The following is an 18,848-nucleotide window of genomic DNA, read 5'->3' on the forward strand; positions in this document are numbered from 1 at the left end:
TTAATCTCTAATGCCCCTGTGTCTCCACACAGTCTAACACTATCTTCTTACTTACTGTAGCTGTAAGTTACTTACTGTAACTTATCTTTAAAGCAAGTATTCAAAATGCACAATTATTCAGATGCAATCTGAATTTTGGAGAGGTTTGCAGAAATAAGCAATGGCTTTCCCTCAGCCCTAGTGCAGCCAAGCTCTGTACTAACTAGGGAACCAAAAAACACTAGGTTTTAGAGTCAGTTAGGTGAGGGCCCAAGTTCTTCTGTGTCACTTACTGACTTATGTGTAATAAATCATTTATTCTCTCTTGCCCTCCAGGGTCTTTCATGTCCAATCTGCCCAATGAAAGGAACGGTGACCGTTAACTAGTATGACACACGTAAAGCACTCATACTTTATGTGCTTAGAGGTGTTTGCCTTGGTTTTTGGACAATCAAAGTGAATGGAAAATTTGACCATGTTCATGAATTGTTAAGACTCAATATCGTTAAGATGTCAGTTTTGGCTCAGTTCATTTATAGGTTGGCTCCTATCTGAATGGGAATTCCAATAAACTGTTCTTAGAACTCATGTGTCAATGCAAAGAACATAGAGTAACAGAACAATTTTTATAAGAACAAAACTAAAGTATTTGCCAAACTGAATACCAGGACTCTTAAAGCTGCCCTGGGAAAACTGTTGCATAATATACAAAAAAGGCTAAACACTGGAACAGGGTCCAGTATTGCATTCTTGGGCATGCATCTGGTCTGTTGGCTTTTGATAAAATTGTCACAGTAATACACAGGGGGAAATTAACCTCAATATTCAGTTATTGGTTTGATAGAACATACTGATGGGAGATGGCTCAGTGGATAAGAGAGTTTACTGCCCTTGTAGAGGAGCTGGAGCCAGTTCTCAACACCCACACAGCAGCTCCCAACCAACCAACTCTAACTCCAGCACTAGAGGATACCACACCATTTACTGGTTCTCCATGTGCCTACACATATGCAATACAATGCATTCATGCCTGCACACATGCAGTACACATGTACTCATGCCTGTACACATGCAGTACATATATACTTATGCCTGTACACATGCAGTATACATGTACCCATGCCTGCACACATGTAGTACACATGTACTTATGCCTGCACACATGTAGTGCACATGTACTTATGCCTGCACACATGCAGTACACATGTACCCATGCCTGCACACATGTAGTGCACATGTACTCATGCCTGCACACATGCAGTACACATGTACTCATGCCTGCACACATGTAGTACACATGTACCCATGCCTGCACACATGCAGTACACATGTACCCATGCCTGCACACATGCAGTACACATGTACCCATGCCTGCACACATGTAGTGCACATATACTCATGCCTGCACACATGTATGCATGCACTTATGCCTGCACTCATGCAGTATTCATGTATTCATGCTTGCACACATGCAGTACACATGCACTCATGCATGCACACATATACTATGCATATACTCATGACTGCACTCATGTAATACACATGTACTCATGCTTGCACACATGTAGTGCACATGCACTCATTTTGTGTGTGTGTGTGCTCACACACACACATACACACACACACATGAATAAAGACAAAGCTTTAAAAACAGTCAGAATACACTGATATGAAGCCTAGAGAAAGACAATATTAGTATCAGAGTCAAATGTTTGGGAGACATCTCTGAAAAACGGCCAAAGTAAGAAAGAGAAGCGGCAGTCAAGCCAATCAGTCAGTCTTGCTTTTAACCTTTACCATGTTATAAGCATGTGTTCCCGGACCAGCTGGTACTTCACTCTCAATCAAGTAAATATGAATACACTCATACGTGAAACATATACTATTAACCCTATGAATGGCTATTCCAAAGAGTAAGTTTTGGAAGTAATGTAAATCTCTAAATTGCTATTTTAACTTGAGATTTTGTGTCAGCGTTGCTAGGAATGCAACGTTTTGCAGTCGACTCCATCTTTGAGGTACATATTGCATGGGGATAATCTGGTCAACTACAGATGACATGGAAGACAGTGGTCCACGAGATGAAGGTAGAGCTGGAGTATTCCCATGACCTAGTGATGCAGCCATCACAGCATCTTATCTCTACATGCCTTTGGGATGATGCATGTCAACACGTTGGCTGTGTTACAGTCATACAAAGCATCATCACACTCATGGACACATAATGCACAGTGTGACTGAGACAGTCTACCAGAAGCTCCTGTACTTGAACACAGCTGGTCCCCAGCTGGTGGCACTCTTTGGGGGGAGATTTATGAGGTATGGCCTTGCTAAAGGACATCTGCCAGTGGGGGCGGGCTTTAAGAGTTAGAGCCTTGAACCACTTCCGGTTTGCTCCTTCTGCTTCATGTTTGCAGCTCAGACGTGAGCTCTCTTAGCTTCCTTCCAAAGCTACCATGTCTAACTGCTACTCCACCCTGCTGTTATGGAATCTAACCTTCTGGAGCCGTAGGAAAAAGTAAATTCTTCTACAAGTCTCCTTGGTCATGCTGGGTTTTTTTTTTTTTCTTTTGCGTGCCCAGTCATTTTTATTCCATTTTAAACAAAAAGGCCAAACTTAAATACAGGTTTCTATACTGCCAAGTATGGATAGAAATTGACAGGAACAGCCCCAAGCCAGGTAGTACCTTTCCAGCAAACTTGAAGATTTTCCACAATTTTCCCTGGGTAAGGAGGGAGTTCATGTGTGTTTATGCTTACCACAGGAAGGTCATGTTCACCTGAAGAACTTCTGATGGCTGAGAAGCACCTTAAGAAATGTTCAACATCATTAATCATTAGGGAAATGCAAATCAAAACAACCCTGAGATTTCACCTCACACCAGTCAGAATGGCTCAGATTAAAAACTCAGGAGACAGCAGGTGTTGGCGAGGATGTGGAGAAAGAGGAACACTCCTCCACTACTGGTGGGGTTGCAAGCTAGTACAACCACTTTGGAAATCAGTCTGGCAGTTCCTCAGAAAACTGGGCATGACACTTCTGGAGGATCCTGCTATACCACTCCTGGGCATATACCCAGAGGATTCCCCAGCATGTAATAAGGATACATGCTCCACTATGTTCATAGCAGCCCTATTTATACTAGCCAGAAGCTGGAAAGAACCCAAATGCCCCTCAATGGAGGAATGGATACAGAAAATGTGGTATATTTACACAATGGAGTACTATTCAGCAATTAAAAACAATGAATTCATGAAATTCTTAGACAAATGGATGGAGTTGGAGAACATCATCCTAAGTGAGGTACCCCAGTCTCAAAAGAACACTCATGGTATATACTCACTAATAAGTGGATATTAGCCTAGAAACTTGGAATATCCAAGACACAATCCACATATCAAATGATGTCCAAGAGGAATGGAGGAGTGGCCCCTGGTTCTGGAAAGGTTCAGTGCAGCAGTGTAGGGCAATACCAGAACAGGGAAGTAGGAAGGGGTGGATGGGGGAACAAGGGGAGGGAAGAGGGATTATGGGACTTTAGGGGAGTGGGGAGCCAGGAAAGGGGAAATCATTTGAAATGTAAATAAAGAATATATCGAATTTAAAAAAAAAAAAAAGAAAACCAGATTAAAAAAAAAAAGTACATTTAGCTGGGCGGTGGTGGCGCACGCCTGTAATCACAGCACTCTGGGAGGCAGAGGCAGGCAGATTTCTGAGTTCAAGGCCAGCCTGGTCTACAGAGTGAGTTCCAGGACAGCCAGAGCTATACAGAGAAACCCTGTCTTGAAAAAACCAAATCCAAAAAAAAAAAAAAAGTACATTTGAATTCTGAAATGTAGTTGCTGGACTGTAATATAGTACATGGTCATACATTTTTTATCGCAGCAACAGAAAAGCAACTAATAGAACATCCGAGAGTGAAAAATGACATGTTTTCATCATTTCCTGTGTTTTCAAGTGTACTATGTTTATGAAGAAAAGGTAACTGTTGTTGTGTTTGAAAGAGATAGAGATAGAGGGGGAGAGAGAGAGAGAAAGAGAGAGAGAGAGAGAGAGAGAGAGAGAGAGAGAATGAGAGAATATGTTTGGTAGATGTGTAGTCAGATGTGGGGGAAGGGGGTGACCCCTTGGGCATTCTGAGGCATCCCTTCCCCCTGAGGTATAGTAAAGAATAGAGTGCTAGAAAGGGGGAAATCATATGAAATGTAAATAAATTATATCGAATAAAAAAAAGGAAAAAAAAACAAAATAAACAAGCAAACAAAAAAAAAAGAATAGAGTTTATTCAGGGCATGGGGAGGGGAGTTGAGAGGGTAGTAGAGACAGAAAAAGGCAGAGAGAGAGTAGAGAAGTAGAGGCCGGCCATGAGTGAGTGGAGAGAGGGGGGAGGGGACATGGGAGGGGAGAGAGAGAGAGAGAGAGAGAGAGAGAGAGAGAGAGAGAGAGAGAGAGAGGAGGGAGAGGGAGGGAGGAGAGGACAGAGCAAGAGTAAGAAGGGGAGAGAGGGAGGAGGGGCAAGCAGCCCCTTTTATAGTGAGTCAGGCACACCTGGCTGTTGCCAGGTAACTGTGTGGCAGCGGAGCCTAGACAAAATGCTAACAACTGTAACAGACCCCTGTAGGAGCACCCCTTTTGGAAGGCTTTACACAGAGAGCATCAACACCAGAGGAGACTGCCCCTCAGTGCAGGGGCATCGCCCTTGCAAGCCCTCTGGTAGGACAAGGTTTCCAAATAAAGTAGAAGAAAATAATCTTAACTTTGTATGGTCCTGGGTTCATGTGTGGTTTTGTCTTCATTTTTAAGAAAAAAACAAGCAAAGACAACAAACATGAAGTATATTTTAGAACAAGAATATAAAGAATGTATTTTCTACAGCTGCACAGTCTGCTGATGTGTTTATTTTACTATTATTGAGAATTTATTTTCCTTTGCTCCTTTCTTTTAATTACTATTATTACAAAATGACTACAAAATAGTAATTACTGTATGTGATTGAAATAAAGTGTTTTTGTATACTATTTTGATTTATTCTTTGAGAATATCATGTGTATACAATATATTTACATATTTGTACTGGCTGGTTTTGTGTGTCAACTTGACAAAGCTGGAGTTATCACAGAGAAAGGAGCTTCAGTTGGGGAAATACCTCCATGAGATCCAGCTGTGGGGCATTTTCTCAATTAGTGATCAAGGTGGAAGGGCCCAGTGTGGGTGGCGCCATCCCTGGGCTGATAGTCTTGGGTTCTATAAGAAAGCAAGCTGAGCAAGTCAGGGGAAGCAAGCCAGTAAGAAACATCCCTCCATGGCCTCTGCTTCGGCTCCTGCTTCCTGACCTACTTGAGTTCCAATCCTGACTTCCTTTGGTGATGAACAGCAATGTGGAAGTGTAAACTTCAAAAACCCTTTCCTCCCCAACTTGCTTCTTGGTCATGATGTTTTGTGCAGGAATAGAAGCCCTGACTAAGGCAATATTCATCCCTTCTCTTCCTCCTGCTCCCACTAACTTCATGTTCTCTTTTCTATCTTTCTAAGTCATGGAGCCTGATTAGTGCTATCTATAATGTGTATAGGTGAGGGACCATGCACTGGAGCCATGAACACAAACATACTCTCCCTCCACTATCATCAGGGACCCGGAGCTCCCCAGCTGGGACAGGACCCCCTGAGCTTCCCCCTCTCGGTGGGACCACACACCTGCAGTCCTAAGAGATGGGAAGCCAAAAGATTTGGAGTTTGAGACCACTCTGGAATAAATAGCAAGAAGCTGTCTAAAACCATTATCAGTTATAAGCAATAACTCTAACGCTTATGCTGAGCAGTCAAGAAGATAAAATCATTCCCTTGGGGATGAGAACTGCAGGGAGAGAAACAGTCAGCAGACCCAGGAGGCCTGGCTGGAGTGTGCACCTGAGATGCTGGAATGGGCTTCTTGTGTTGTTTAAGGACTTGTTTTCATTTCCTTCACCAGTGGATTATGCTAGCTGCAATACAAGCTGCTGTTCATACAGTACAGATCACACACGGACAGTCGGGGCATGAGTCATTCTGAGTCCCCACTGGGCTCAGCCACGCTGGAAAGGCAGTGAGGATGCCTCTCTCCTAAGGAACTGAGATACAGGCATTTGGTAAAGGAACCTCAGCTTTGTTCAAATATAGTTACCCTCAAATTTCTATAAAGTTATTTTTAACACTTTCAATACTTCTTACATGGCATGAGTAACAAAAATTTCACGGACCAGAGACAAATACCCTTAGGTGGCAGTGACCTAAAGGCCCTATTTTGGATAAGTGTTTGTTATCTTGGAGAAACACCTAGTAAAGGTGGGGTTTGACATTCAAATTTTCATTTAATCATCACCAAAGAATTCACTTCGAACAGAATTTAAGATTATGATTGACAATACATTTACTGTGAAAAGCCACAGAGAGATGTTGAGCTTCCCGTGGAATGTCAGGCAAGAAGGGAACAGATTAAGGTCTACCAGAAGTCTAGAAAGGCTAATATTTTGGCATCTGGTCTTCCTAATACTATAAAAACACATTCGCTATTTGAGAACATTCAGACTAGGTAACTTTGGGGACAGCACACCAAACTGTTCAAGAGGGGGAGAGTAACATTGGCTAGCCTCAGGGGGTGAGAAATCATCTTTTGATTGAACCTTATGACTTGTTCCCTCACATGACAAAACTGTTTAACACAGATTTTATTTTAAATTTGAAGCTGTCTACTTGGGGGAGAGAAGAATCGGTTCATTTTCCCTCTGACTCCCTCCAACTCCCTCTCCGTCTTCTCCCCTCCCTTTCTCCAATAGAAAGTTCTTTGTGGGAACCAGGACTAACTGAGGAGCCTGCCTGTGATCTGCAGGAAAGGCTCACTCATCTGATCTTTCACTAGGTTCCTCTGAGAGAAGCACAGTCACCCCCCTTGCTGAGATCTGGAAAGTTTAGCTTGTCAATGGCACTTTTTCAGATAATAACAATTTTGGCTTAAACATAATTTTCTTACTTTAAAGGCAGTATTATTACTTTTAAAACGTTCAAAATGCCCTAAGGGTTAAAAAAAAATAGACTTATCTTGGTGATGACTCACCACCGCTCAATGCCTGCAAACACCACAGGTCTTCACACACATCAGCATGCAGTCTCTCTCTCTCTCTCTCTCTCTCTCTCTCTCTCTCTCTCTCTCTCTGTCTCTCTCTCTCTCCCCCTCTCTCCCTCTCTCTCTGCCATTTCTGAGAGTTTGAAGACCTATACAGCACAGTGTGCTTCATTTCCATAGGAAGTTGTTTGCTCCTGGGCTCCCACACTGGCCTCTCTGAAGACACCTGCCACCCATACAAGGCAGATCTCATGCTCAAGGGCAGACAGGGTGTGAGTCATTCTGAGTCCCCACTGAGTCATTCTGAGTCCCCACTGGGCTCAGCTACACTGCAAAGGCGGTGAGAATGCCTCCATTTTAGTTTTTGTAGTTTTACTCGTTATAATCACCACACCTAAAATAAGGCCAGGCATGTGGCATGCAAGCATGTGTATGTGTATACACATAACTATTGGTGGAAAGAGCCAATTCTAATAAATATGGTGTGTGTATGATAAACACCCATGTGTGTGTGTGTGTGTGTGTGTGTGTGTGTGTGTGTGAGAGAGAGAGAGAGAGAGAGAGAGAGAGAGAGAGAGAGAGAGAGAGAGAGATCCTGGTGTTGAGAAGGCAGAGGTGAGTGGATTCCTAGTGCATTACAGCCAGCCAGTGTAATCTACTTGGTGAGCTTCAGGCAAGGCTGTCTCAAAAACCTCTATAGATGGCTTGTGAGGAACAAGATTGGAGACCGTCCTCTGTACATGTATGCATATGCATGGACACACACACATGCACACACAGGAACTTGCTTGCACACATGGGTGTTTATACATGCACACACCATATTTATTAGAATTGGCTCTTTCCACCAATAGCTACAGCTTTGTCACCAGGTCGGGCCTCTCTGACTGATTTTTCTCATTGCTGAGAAAGAATGCTGAGAATTCCCTGGGGGATGTTCCCATGTTCCCTCTGTCACAGGCTAAGACAGTTTCCCAGGAACCCAGAAGTGATCTCAGAGCTCAAACAAGGCCCCTCCTCTCCTTCTCCCCTGCCCTCTCTCTCAAGCAAACCCATGCAAACAATGGCACAGAGATGCCTAGTCACAGCCCTCCCTTCCAAGCTCTTTAAAAAATAAAATCAGTAAAAATCAATCTTACCTCTGACTTACCAGATTTTCTGCAGTAAACTCGACTTGAAATGTCTCTAGCCACTATTTCCCATTGTTATTCTGTGGTTCACTACCTCTTTCCTTAACTAACAAAGCTAAAACTAATTTTGAATCTATTCAAGTTTGACGCAAATTTAATCCACGTCCTCTGAGAGTGCATAGGTGTTCACCAGTTATCCTGGCCCCGTCTTCTGGCCACTCCCACCAAAGAAGATGTCAATCATGAGTTTTCAACGTGAAGAAATCACTCAGCACTTCCCGTTTCTTTTTTTTACTTTCTTGGTATTGTGACTTGTGACTCATTTCTTGGGGTGTGTCTAAAGGAAAGATGACAGCAAACCCCATGTCTCAGCCAAATCACAAGATTACGGTCATCCTGAAATCTAACAGGATTGTTGGGAATTTTTTCCAAAGGAAAATATATCATTTGAGGAATACAAAAAAAGCCTTTGTTAATTTCTCTTGCATTTATCAGAATAAGAATCTAAGCAATTATATATTTACATATAATGCATATAATATATCATTGTCTATTATATGTAATATATTATACATTTGTATTTATGTATCTATTATATATTTAACATGTATATATATACTTATATATATATATATGAATGTGTCAGGAACAGAGTTGGATGGTATCAATTTAAGCTAATGAGGTATTACCCCAGCCTTAAAGCCAAGAGTGGAGATATCATGTAAAAGGGCCTCAGAGACAGTGTGTCAGTCAAATGGAAAAGTTTATGTGGTTTTACAGGGGTTTACGAGGCTTTGCATTTGAGCTGAGCCCAGAGAGATGAAGCCCTTACAGGGTAGTGAAGGTGGAGAGAAGTGGCCCCAACTGAGGCAGAAAAAGAAGCAAGACCTTGGTTTCAAGAGGAAGAGGCATGGGAGGGGGGGCGGGGCAGCAGGGGCCACTACTGCACGCTGCAGGCCACGCTGTCTCCCGAGTCAGAGTGTCAGGGCTGCAGAAAACCAACACAGGAGTGTGCCGTGGCTGCCTGTGCTTCGTTTTCATTCAATCTTATGTCTATTTTAGTTAATGGTGATTTTACACACTTTAAAAATCGACATCAACGTGAATATACGCTGTGGAGCAGAATGTCAAACCCTTTGTGAGAGGGGATCACATACCAAGTGCCCATGTGCAGACCGGAGGACGTCGAGGCCTTCGCCTCTCACTCGCTGCGTGAGTACAAGGATGTTGGAAACTGAGGAAGAGAGGTGCCTGGCACCTGCCAGCCGTCTTCAGGTCATGTTCAGGGTTTTGCACGAGTTTTTACACACAACCCTAACACATGCAGACAGAGTGATCACGGGCTTGAATCCCTGATTCAGATGACTCAGGGCAACTTAGAGGGGATTGGAGGGAAGAGGGTGGCCGTGCCCAGGCACTGTTGTTAGCTAGGTGACAGATGAGGGCATCAGAAATAAGGAAAAGGCAGAAGGCATGCATTATCAGTGACGTCTTCAGGGAGGAAAACGGTAAAACTTAGTAATAGGTTGGCACTGGGCAGAGCAACAGGAATCGGGTGGCTCTCAGATTTCTAGTTTTGCCAACAGAAGGACTGGGACGCTACCACCTCAGGGAGGACCCTGAAAGACATCTGAAAGATGGGACTGTGAGATGCTTTAGCATCTTGCAAGTATTAGGAACTGTGCTGGAATCCCCAAGGACCTGTATACAGCTGGGTGTGGTGGTGCATATCTGTAATCTCATGTTCCTACACACAAAAACGACAGGTGTAAGGCAAGGACTAATACCTGAGGTTTTCTTCTGACCTCCACATATACATGGTGGTTCTTGCCTACATAATACATACATACACACACACATACACACATACACGCGGGGGGGGGGGGGGAAGAAGGAGAAAAAAAGAGAGAGAGATAGAAATTTGAAAAGATATCTAAAGACAGTAAGTTAATCTTGGCTCTGTTAAGCTGTGGCAGTATCCATCCATCCATTCATCCACCCACCCACCCATCCATCCACCAATCCATCCATCCATCCACCCACCCACCCATCCATCCATCCATCCATCCACCCATCCATCCATCCACCCACCCATCCACCCACCCACCCACCCATCCATCCATCTATCCACCTATCCATCCATCCATCCATCCACCCACCCATCCATTCATCCATCCACCATCCATCCATCCATCCATCCTACAGAGGGAGTTCTAGGGCAGTAAGATCCTGTCTTAAATCAAATTCTTTAAATATTGTTGTGGTCAACTGCATTCCCTTACTAAATTAAGCCATATCACAAATTAGCAGTTTTAATTTGTATTTTTAAAGAAAAGAAGGAAAGCTGGCAAGGGGCGCCTCACTCTAACAATCCCAGAGGGTCCATAGTCAACGATCCTTACAATAAACAGCAACCCTTCAGGCAGTTCCTCTGAGACTTGTAGTTCCGGCTTGAGTCAAACTCTATACAAAATTCTTTGAAAAACAAAATGCCCCGCAGTAGTCAAGGACGTCCAGGACAACCTGAATGCAACCTCCACTCCACTCTCCACCTTTGACCAGGTCCCTAGGAGCATCCTGCAACAGGGAAGTCAGGTGGCTGGCCTAGGAATTGCCCACCTGCACCCCCACGAGAACTTCCCTTTACTAATGCTGCAGTGGGTGCAAGGCAAGGCATGGACCTGGGTCAAGAGGGGCCGCTGCGACAAACAGAGACCCAAATCACTAGCGCTTTCCTTGCTAGTGGGAATTTGGGCTTCTCTGGGATTACGTTGGGTGACGTCACAGCACAACAACCAATCATTAGCCTTCTATGAGAGACACTGTTGGGTAGCGGATACGGTATTGGTGAAGGCGGTCTGTCAATCTCTACACAAGGGACTTTTTTATCTTAGCAACGGACGCGTCCTAGCAACAACCGCCAGCCCGCTGTTGCTGGAGATTTGAGATTTATTTTTCTGAGCAAAAAGAGTCAGGCTCCCATCTCCTACTCTCGAAGGAGCGTTTCTCCCGGGATTTGCCAAGAGGCTGCTTTCTTTTCCCTTTAGTGATTCCAGGTAAGGCGGTTCAGAACAGGAAAGGAGGCTTGGGAAAACTAAATATCTCACTACCACCTCAAGGGTGTTTGGAAACTTCCCAGAAAGTGCTAGTGGAGGCGAAGTCTACGAAATAAAGAAATACTTTTTTCACTACTTTCGACAAGTTTGCAGCCCAAGCCAGTGAAACAAAAATGGCTATGAGAGAGCAGTTAACGGAGATCTAAGAATATGAGGAAACGAGGGGCGGGTACTGTCTTGCTCCTGCTCTCGCGTTGCCTGGCACGCAGTGGGAGCTCAATACATTCATTATGCATAAGTGAATTTGGGAACGGCGTGATCCTGGTTAGTCATCAACACAGTAGAGGACTGATGTGGACTGAGGCGTATCATTGGGGGATAGGGGAGGGCTAACCAAGAGGATGGAACAGGAGAGCATAAACTCTTTGAAGGAGGTTCTTGTCTTACTCCCCTAGTGATTAGCTTATCAAGGACTTAACTGCTGCTCAGAACGACCTCTCTTCCCCTTGAGGCACTGTATGCTGAACGCTGAGGGAATCCACAGCTACCCTTCAGGCAGCCTTGGGTTCGAGGCCCTGTGCCAGAACCTGTCAGCACCACTGGAGTAAGTCAGAACAAGGCTGGTTGTGGCAGAGTGAGAAAGCGGACCCCCAGAGCAGCAGCACCTTCTGATAAATGCTTCTAAGATTGCAAAATCCACTCCTCGGGAGTAAAAGGGGGCTGGAAGTGCATGTCTTTGTATAGAGAAGAAATTTGATCATTTTATTTATATGCATATATAAATAACAGTATTCATTGTATAAAATATGCCATTAACAGTAATGGTAGTAGCATTAGTGTGTGTGTGTGTGTGTGTGTGTGTGTGTGTGTGTGTGTGTGTGTGCAGTTGTATGAAGCTGGGTGATGTTTACAGTGTTGCTGAGTACTTTTGGCCAAATGAAACTGGAATAGAAAACGGAGAGGAATAAACTGAGGAGAATGAGGTCCACCACCTGAATCTGTGATTCTGAAGAATGGGGTGAAGAATACTCTGTCTGAAAAGCTGACACAGCCATTTATTGCACTATTTCTATTTAAAAAGTAGAAATTTGGACTGACAGGTGGCTCAGCAGGTAAAGGTAGGAGCCTGCCACCAAGCCTAATGGCCCGGCTTTGATACCAAGACCTCCAGGGTAGAAGGAGAGAACCAACTCCAGTACATTGTCCTCTGACCTACACACACATACACACACACACACACACACACAAATAAACAAATAAATGTAACTTTTAAAAATTTTAAATAGAAAGTTCAGGGCTGAGAGAACTTCTGTTGGCTAAACGCCTGCCTTGCAGCTGTGAGCACCTGTCTTAGTTAGGGTTTTACAGACACGATGACCGAGGCAAGTGTTATAAGGACAACATTTAATTGGGGCTGGCTCACAGGTTCAGAGGTTCAGTCCATTATCATCAAGGCAGGAGCGTGGCAGCATCCAGGCAGGCATGGTGCAGGCAGAGCTGAGAGTTCTACATCTTCATCTGAAGGCAACTACTGGAAGACTGACTTCCAGGCCTTAAACCCATGCCCACGGTGACACACCTACTCCGACAAGGCCACACCTCCAAATAGTGCCAATCCCTGGGCCAAGCATATTCAAACTATGACAGCACCTGAGTTTGACCGCCAAAAATCAAGTTAAAAAAGTTGTGCATACACACAGGGCAGCGGTGGCAGGAGTGGGGCATAGAAAGGGAGAGAGACTGAATAGAAATTTCCAGAAATGTCAGAATCGTAAAATACTAATCAAAGCATCGATTATACCTGTCATCCAAGACCATTGTTTTAAATAGTTCCATTTGCCAGCTAGATAGTTGTGTGTGTGTGTGTGTGTGTGTGTGTGTGCTGGATAGTTTTGTGTCAACTTGGCACAAGCTAGAGTCATCTGAGAGAAGGAAACCTCAGCTGAGAGAATTCCCCAGTGAGATCCAGCCGAAGGGCACTTCCTTATTTAGTGGTTGATGTAGAAGGGTCCAGACCACTGTGGGTGGGGCCATCCCTGTGCTTGTGGTTCTGGGTTCTATAAGAAACCAAGCTGAGCAGTCCAGCAAGCAGCATCCCTCCGTGGCCTCTGCATCAGCTCCAGCTTCCTGCCCTGAGGTCCTTCAGTGAAGGACTATGGTGTGGAAGTGTAAGCCAAATGAACCCTTTCCTCCTCAACTTGCCTTTGGTCATGCATGGTGTTTCAGCACAGCAATAGAAGCCCTGCTGTGGTATATTTATAATAAAACATAATAATAGTAATAATAATAATAATATCATCTGAGGGATGCTGTGGTGTGGAGATTAAGAGTATGTCCACTGCTCTCCAAGCCCCCACATCAGTGACCGAACCTTATAAAGTGAGGGTGAAAAAAAAGCCCATAATAACAACATGTGACCAAGGTTAAGCTCACAGAACAGCTGAGGCAGAACTATCCTAAATTCAAAGCCAACGTCAGTAGGTAAATAACGAAATCCCACCTCAGACCAAAAAACAACAAACAAACAAACAAACAAAAACAAAAAACAACCAAGCAAAAACAAACAAAAAAATTCACTGAACTTAAAATGCACACAAAATCATGAAATTCTTCAGACCGCCTGACATAAACACCTGTAAGTGTGATTTGTGATTACTGATATTTAAAACGCACACGCTGGACTTCCCAGGCTCAGCATGAGAAGCACTTGCCCCGCAAGCCTGACGGGTTGCTTCCCCAGAGCCCACATAACAGCGGAAGGAGAGAAATGACTCCCAATGTTGTCCTTTGAGTGTCTCACAAGCACAATAGCACAGGCGGCAACACCCCTCCCCCCACTTCATGCAGTTACACACATGCACAATGGTGATAATAATGGTTTCAATGCATGCAAGAGAGATGGAAAAGTGTGATAAAACAAAATGGGGAGAGAGAGAGAGAGAGAGAGAGAGAGAGAGAGAGAGAGAGAGAGAGAGAGAGAGAGAGAGAGAGAGAGAGAGAGGATTTATAGGCAAACACACCAACACCCATGCTTTGGTCAAGATTTTGCAATGAACCTGAACCGACTAAACAGTAACAACCACAAGACCTTGTGATGTTTTAGCCATCAACTATAAAATAACACTCATTCTGTCTTGATGTTAATTTGCTAAAATAAAACAAACTCCATCTGTGGAGACTTAATGATGATGTGATTTTTTTTTAGCATAGATTAGAGCTTATTCCGGGCATGGGGAGGAGAGTTAAGGGGGTAGTAGAGGCAGAGAAAGGGAGAGAGAGGGAGGAGCAGAGAAGCAGAGGCCGCCATGACCTTGTGGAGAGAGGGGGGAGGGGAGGAGGAGAGAGAAGAGCCAAGGAGGGCGCAAGAGAAACTGAGAGCGAGAGAATTTTTTTTATTATTATTTTTATTGAACCTTCATAGCCACCTTGTGAGGTAGACGTTATTATCTCCACGAAACAAAGAAATAAACAGAAACTAAGAAGATCTGTAGTTTGCCCAGGACCATTCAGCTAAAAGCAGAGACTGGTACATAGACTCATAAAACCACAGGTCTCATACTGTAGCCCAGGCTGGCCTCAGATGCATGGCAATCCCCCTGCTTCAGCCTCTCAAGTGCTCTAATTTTAGATATGGCCACTGTCTCTGACTCTGAAATTATACTTTTGACCATTTAATAGGATGGGCATCGTGACAGGGATTCAAATGTCATGCAGATGACCTTGTCCATTGTTAACATTCTGTCAAAGCACCCTGGAATGTCACAGTTGAGCTCTTAATGGTTATACATGATCACATGCTAAGACCTATATGACTTTTATGCTCATTTAAAAATGATGTCCAGATGTGCCTATTGTGGATGCACATGTTAAGATTACATTCAGATGTGTGTGCTATAGGCTGGATCCATCCCAAGGACTTTAAGTGCATCTGTGCAGCTGAAACACCTATGAGGAGACAAAGACAAGGTAGCACTGAGCATCTGCAGAGACGTGGACCCCTGTGAAACAGAGGTGGTGATGATACACCTCAGCCAACAGCTTCGTAGAAACAGGATCAGATCAATCACACTGTTGTCGCATTAAAACCTTTAGTCACAGAACATGAGTTCCTGATGAAAATGGATTGTTGATCTAGTCCAGGCCCACCTAGGAAACATTATGTTCACTAAATAGGAATGCTTCATACCTGGCAGCATAAACGAGGATTTACTAATGATTTCTCATTTTGCAGCCTACATCAGAACCATGGCACCAAAACCACAGAAGAGCCCCAAGGTCGAGAAAAGGGGCAGAAAGAAGACGAAGCCACAATTACTTGGTAGGATTGTTGTTGTTGTTGTTGCTGTGGTTGTTGTTGTATACTATGTAATGTATACCGTGGCTCGACCTATCAAGTAAAATGAAACACTTTTGCTTCTATGAAGTCAGACACTGCAGTATTGAATGTTCAGAGTCTAGCCTTTCCCCACTTGCCTCACTACAGTATCAGTGAAATGCCACAGCGCGTGTGATACTGCAGATGACCCTGTGAGAAAGACCATTGCCTGCTTCGTCTTAGCTGGTCACATGGTACTTGAGTTCTCCAGCCCATGTCTGTATTTGCATGCAATGTTCTGATGATTTACAATTTTATAACCAAGTGAAAGACGTTATTCGAAAGGTGAAGTTGGTGTTTCTTTGTGTTTTAGTTGCTGAGGAAGAGGAGCCAATGAACATGGAGAGCATGGGTAAGTGGAAATAACAAAGTTAGTTATCTAGAGTCTCACTTTGCAGCCCGGACAAGCCCCCAAACTCAGCTCTGCCTGTCTTTCCGTCTCCTGACTGTTTGGATTGTATCTCCACTTGGCCTGGAATTTTTAAAGCGAAGAATTTAAAAAACAAACAAACAAAAACAAAAAGCAGGAAGCAGAATATAAACTGAGAACTAGATTTGGACAACAGTCCTTTAAAAAATAAATCTACTGAGTATTAAGGAGTTGGCAATATTGCTCTGTAAATACAGCACTTTCTAGACAAGTCTGACAGCCTGAGTTTGATCCCCAGAACCCCCCCCCAAAAAAAAGTGAATGGGGAGGCCAGAGAGATGGCTCCGTGTTTAAGAGCACCAGCCGCTCTTCTAAAAGACCTGGATTTGATTCCCAGGATCCGCATGGTGGCTCATGACCATCTGTAATGCCAGTTGCAGAGGGGTCTGATGCCCTCTTCTGGCCTCTGAGGGAACCAGATGAACTTGGTGCACCGCGTGGTATACATCACCCGCGTGGGTATACATGCACCCGCGTGGGTACAGGCAAAACACCTGTACACATAAAATAAAAATAAATAATCTTTAAAATATTAAAAAATTGTAAGATAGCCGGGCAGTGGTGGTGCACGCCTGTAATCCCAGCACTCTGGGAGGCAGAGGCTGGGAGATTTCTGAGTTTGAGGCCAGCCTGGTCTACAGAGTGAGTTCCAGGACAGCCAGGGCTACATAGAGAAACCCTGTCTCAAAAAACCAAAACCAAAACCAAAAAACAAAAAAAAACAAACAAAAAAAAAACCCAAAAACAAAAACAAAAAAATTATAAAATAATGTGGAAGGAGAGAAAGCTTGCTGTGTACTCTTACCTACATACATACATCATACACTGCTGTGCATTCACACTCACACACATACATCATATACTGCTGTGTACCCATGACCACACACATACATCATACACTGCTGTGCATTCACACTCAGACACATATATCATACACTGCTGTGCATTCACACCCACCTATATACATCATACACTGCTGTGCATTCACACTCACACACATACATCATACACTGCTGTGCACCCATAACCACACACATACATCATACACTGCTGTGCACCCATGACCACACACATACATCATACACTGCTGTGCACCCATGACCACACACATACATCATACACTGCTGTGCACCCATGACCACACTGACCACACACATACATCATACACTGCTGTGTACCCATGACCACACACATACATCATACACTGCTGTGCACTCAGACACATACATCATACACTGCTGTGCACTCAGACACATATATCATACACTGCTGTGCATTCACACCCACATATATACATCATACACTACTATACCCCCACACTCAAGCACATACATCATACACTGCTGTGCATTCACACACACACACATAAATCATACACTGCCGTGTACTCATACATCACACACATACCTAGTAATAAATCCTACCCTAACATGAGAGTATTGAAAGATCTTTTGTTGGATGCCTGCAAATTATGGCTTCCATCAGAATAGCATCTTTCAAACTGTAGCTCAAAGGCTGTATTCCTCTGCTACCAGTTCATTCTTATTGAGTTCATGGCCAACAGCCCTGTAGCTGACACCTGAGTGAGGTCCTGGCATCCTCCTCTGTCCCCGGACCTTCCTCAGTCTTTTGGAAGCAGACATCATGTCACTAGGCTCAAGTGAGTGACTCTCATTGCTGATCCCACAGCTCATGGCACCTAAAGAGCATTCAGTTTCACCACAGACCCTGAGGGCTGGCAGCAGCATCCTTTGGCCTTGCTCCATTCACTCTGTTATGCTGAACCACAGAGGGCCTGGACTAGAGGATGCACATTCAGCCCAGCCACCTTTGTTCACAGTGATCACCACTAGCCTACCACAGCTACAAATAGCCTATAACGTTCACTGACTTCTACAAAAGGAAGTGTTAAATCCTATTTTTAAATTGCCTTTAAAAATGTCCAACCAGTGAAAATGAACCATTGTTATGAAAAACACCAAGCCAGTAGAATCAGGAACCTGTGTCTGGTGGGAGCAGGAAACATGAAACACAATCTTGAGTAGGGGGAATCACCTCAAATTCAAGGCCAACATGGTTAACATAGTGAGTTCTAGGTCAGCCTGGAATCTTGCAGCTTGAGAGCTTGCCTGCTTCAGATCTTATTTTTGTTGCCGAGATAAAATAATCAGGCACAAAAAAAAAAAATGGGGGTGGGGGATAGGTTTATTTGGCTCACTCTTCCAGGCTAGCCCTTCAGTGAAGAGGAAGTAAGGGTGAACATCAAGCAGCTGCTTCCCTCACATCCACGGTTGCTGGCATTACACGGGTATCCCACCATGCCTACCTTCTTCACGGGTGCTGCAGATAGAACTCAGGTCCTCCGGTTTTCAAGGCAAGAGAATGATTGACTGAGCCATCTTTACAGCCTGTGGTTCAGATGTTCATAGCAAATGTAATTGCTTGAAACATAAGAACAATAAATGTAGAGTCTCATTTTTTTCTGAACAGCAAGGAAGGCCTTTATTCTGGGGTCTCAGGGAGCCCCATTCTGATGGCATTTGCATAGAGAAGACCAAGGGAAGGACAGGTGGGGCTGCCTGAGGAACCACCAGGTTGGAGGACAGGGGTGGGGGGTGAGAGATGGGGGTGCGGGGGTGGGGGACAGAAATGCTGACTCGGCAGCATTTGTGCTGAGTGGTGGCTGACTCCTGCTTTTCTCTTTCCTGATGTTTGAGAGAGATGCTCCTATAGTGTAGGCATGGTGCCCCCCCTCCGGGCGCTGGCATCAAGAGCCAT

At 44.2% G+C, this 18,848-nt stretch overlaps 2 protein-coding genes across 4 annotated transcripts in view; one reads left to right on the forward strand and one right to left on the reverse strand.

Moving 5' to 3' along the window:
- Mcoln3 (mucolipin TRP cation channel 3) overlaps positions 1 to 8,383 on the reverse strand; it is a 38,334-nt gene extending 29,951 nt beyond the window's left edge. For 2 of the 3 annotated variants that reach the window (XM_052179005.1, XM_052179003.1), the window contains exons 1-2: positions 8,230 to 8,382; positions 2,740 to 2,788 (exon numbers count right to left, since the gene is read on the reverse strand). The gene's annotated coding sequence lies outside the window, so the exon portion shown is untranslated. Of the gene's footprint in view, positions 1 to 2,739; positions 2,789 to 8,229 lie in introns of all 3 variants that reach the window. The other variant, XM_052179007.1, reaches the window with a different exon arrangement.
- Positions 8,384 to 15,510: 7,127 nt separating this feature from the next.
- Positions 15,511 to 18,848, forward strand: part of Dnai3 (dynein axonemal intermediate chain 3) — a 50,440-nt gene continuing 47,102 nt past the window's right edge. The window contains exons 1-2 of the mRNA XM_052178476.1: positions 15,511 to 15,583; positions 15,954 to 15,992. Of these exons, the coding sequence (XP_052034436.1) occupies positions 15,511 to 15,583; positions 15,954 to 15,992 (112 nt within the window). The remainder of the gene's footprint in view (positions 15,584 to 15,953; positions 15,993 to 18,848) is intronic.

This window comes from Apodemus sylvaticus, chromosome 4 (genome assembly GCF_947179515.1).
Source record: "Apodemus sylvaticus chromosome 4, mApoSyl1.1, whole genome shotgun sequence".
NCBI classification, from domain to species: domain Eukaryota; kingdom Metazoa; phylum Chordata; class Mammalia; order Rodentia; family Muridae; genus Apodemus; species Apodemus sylvaticus.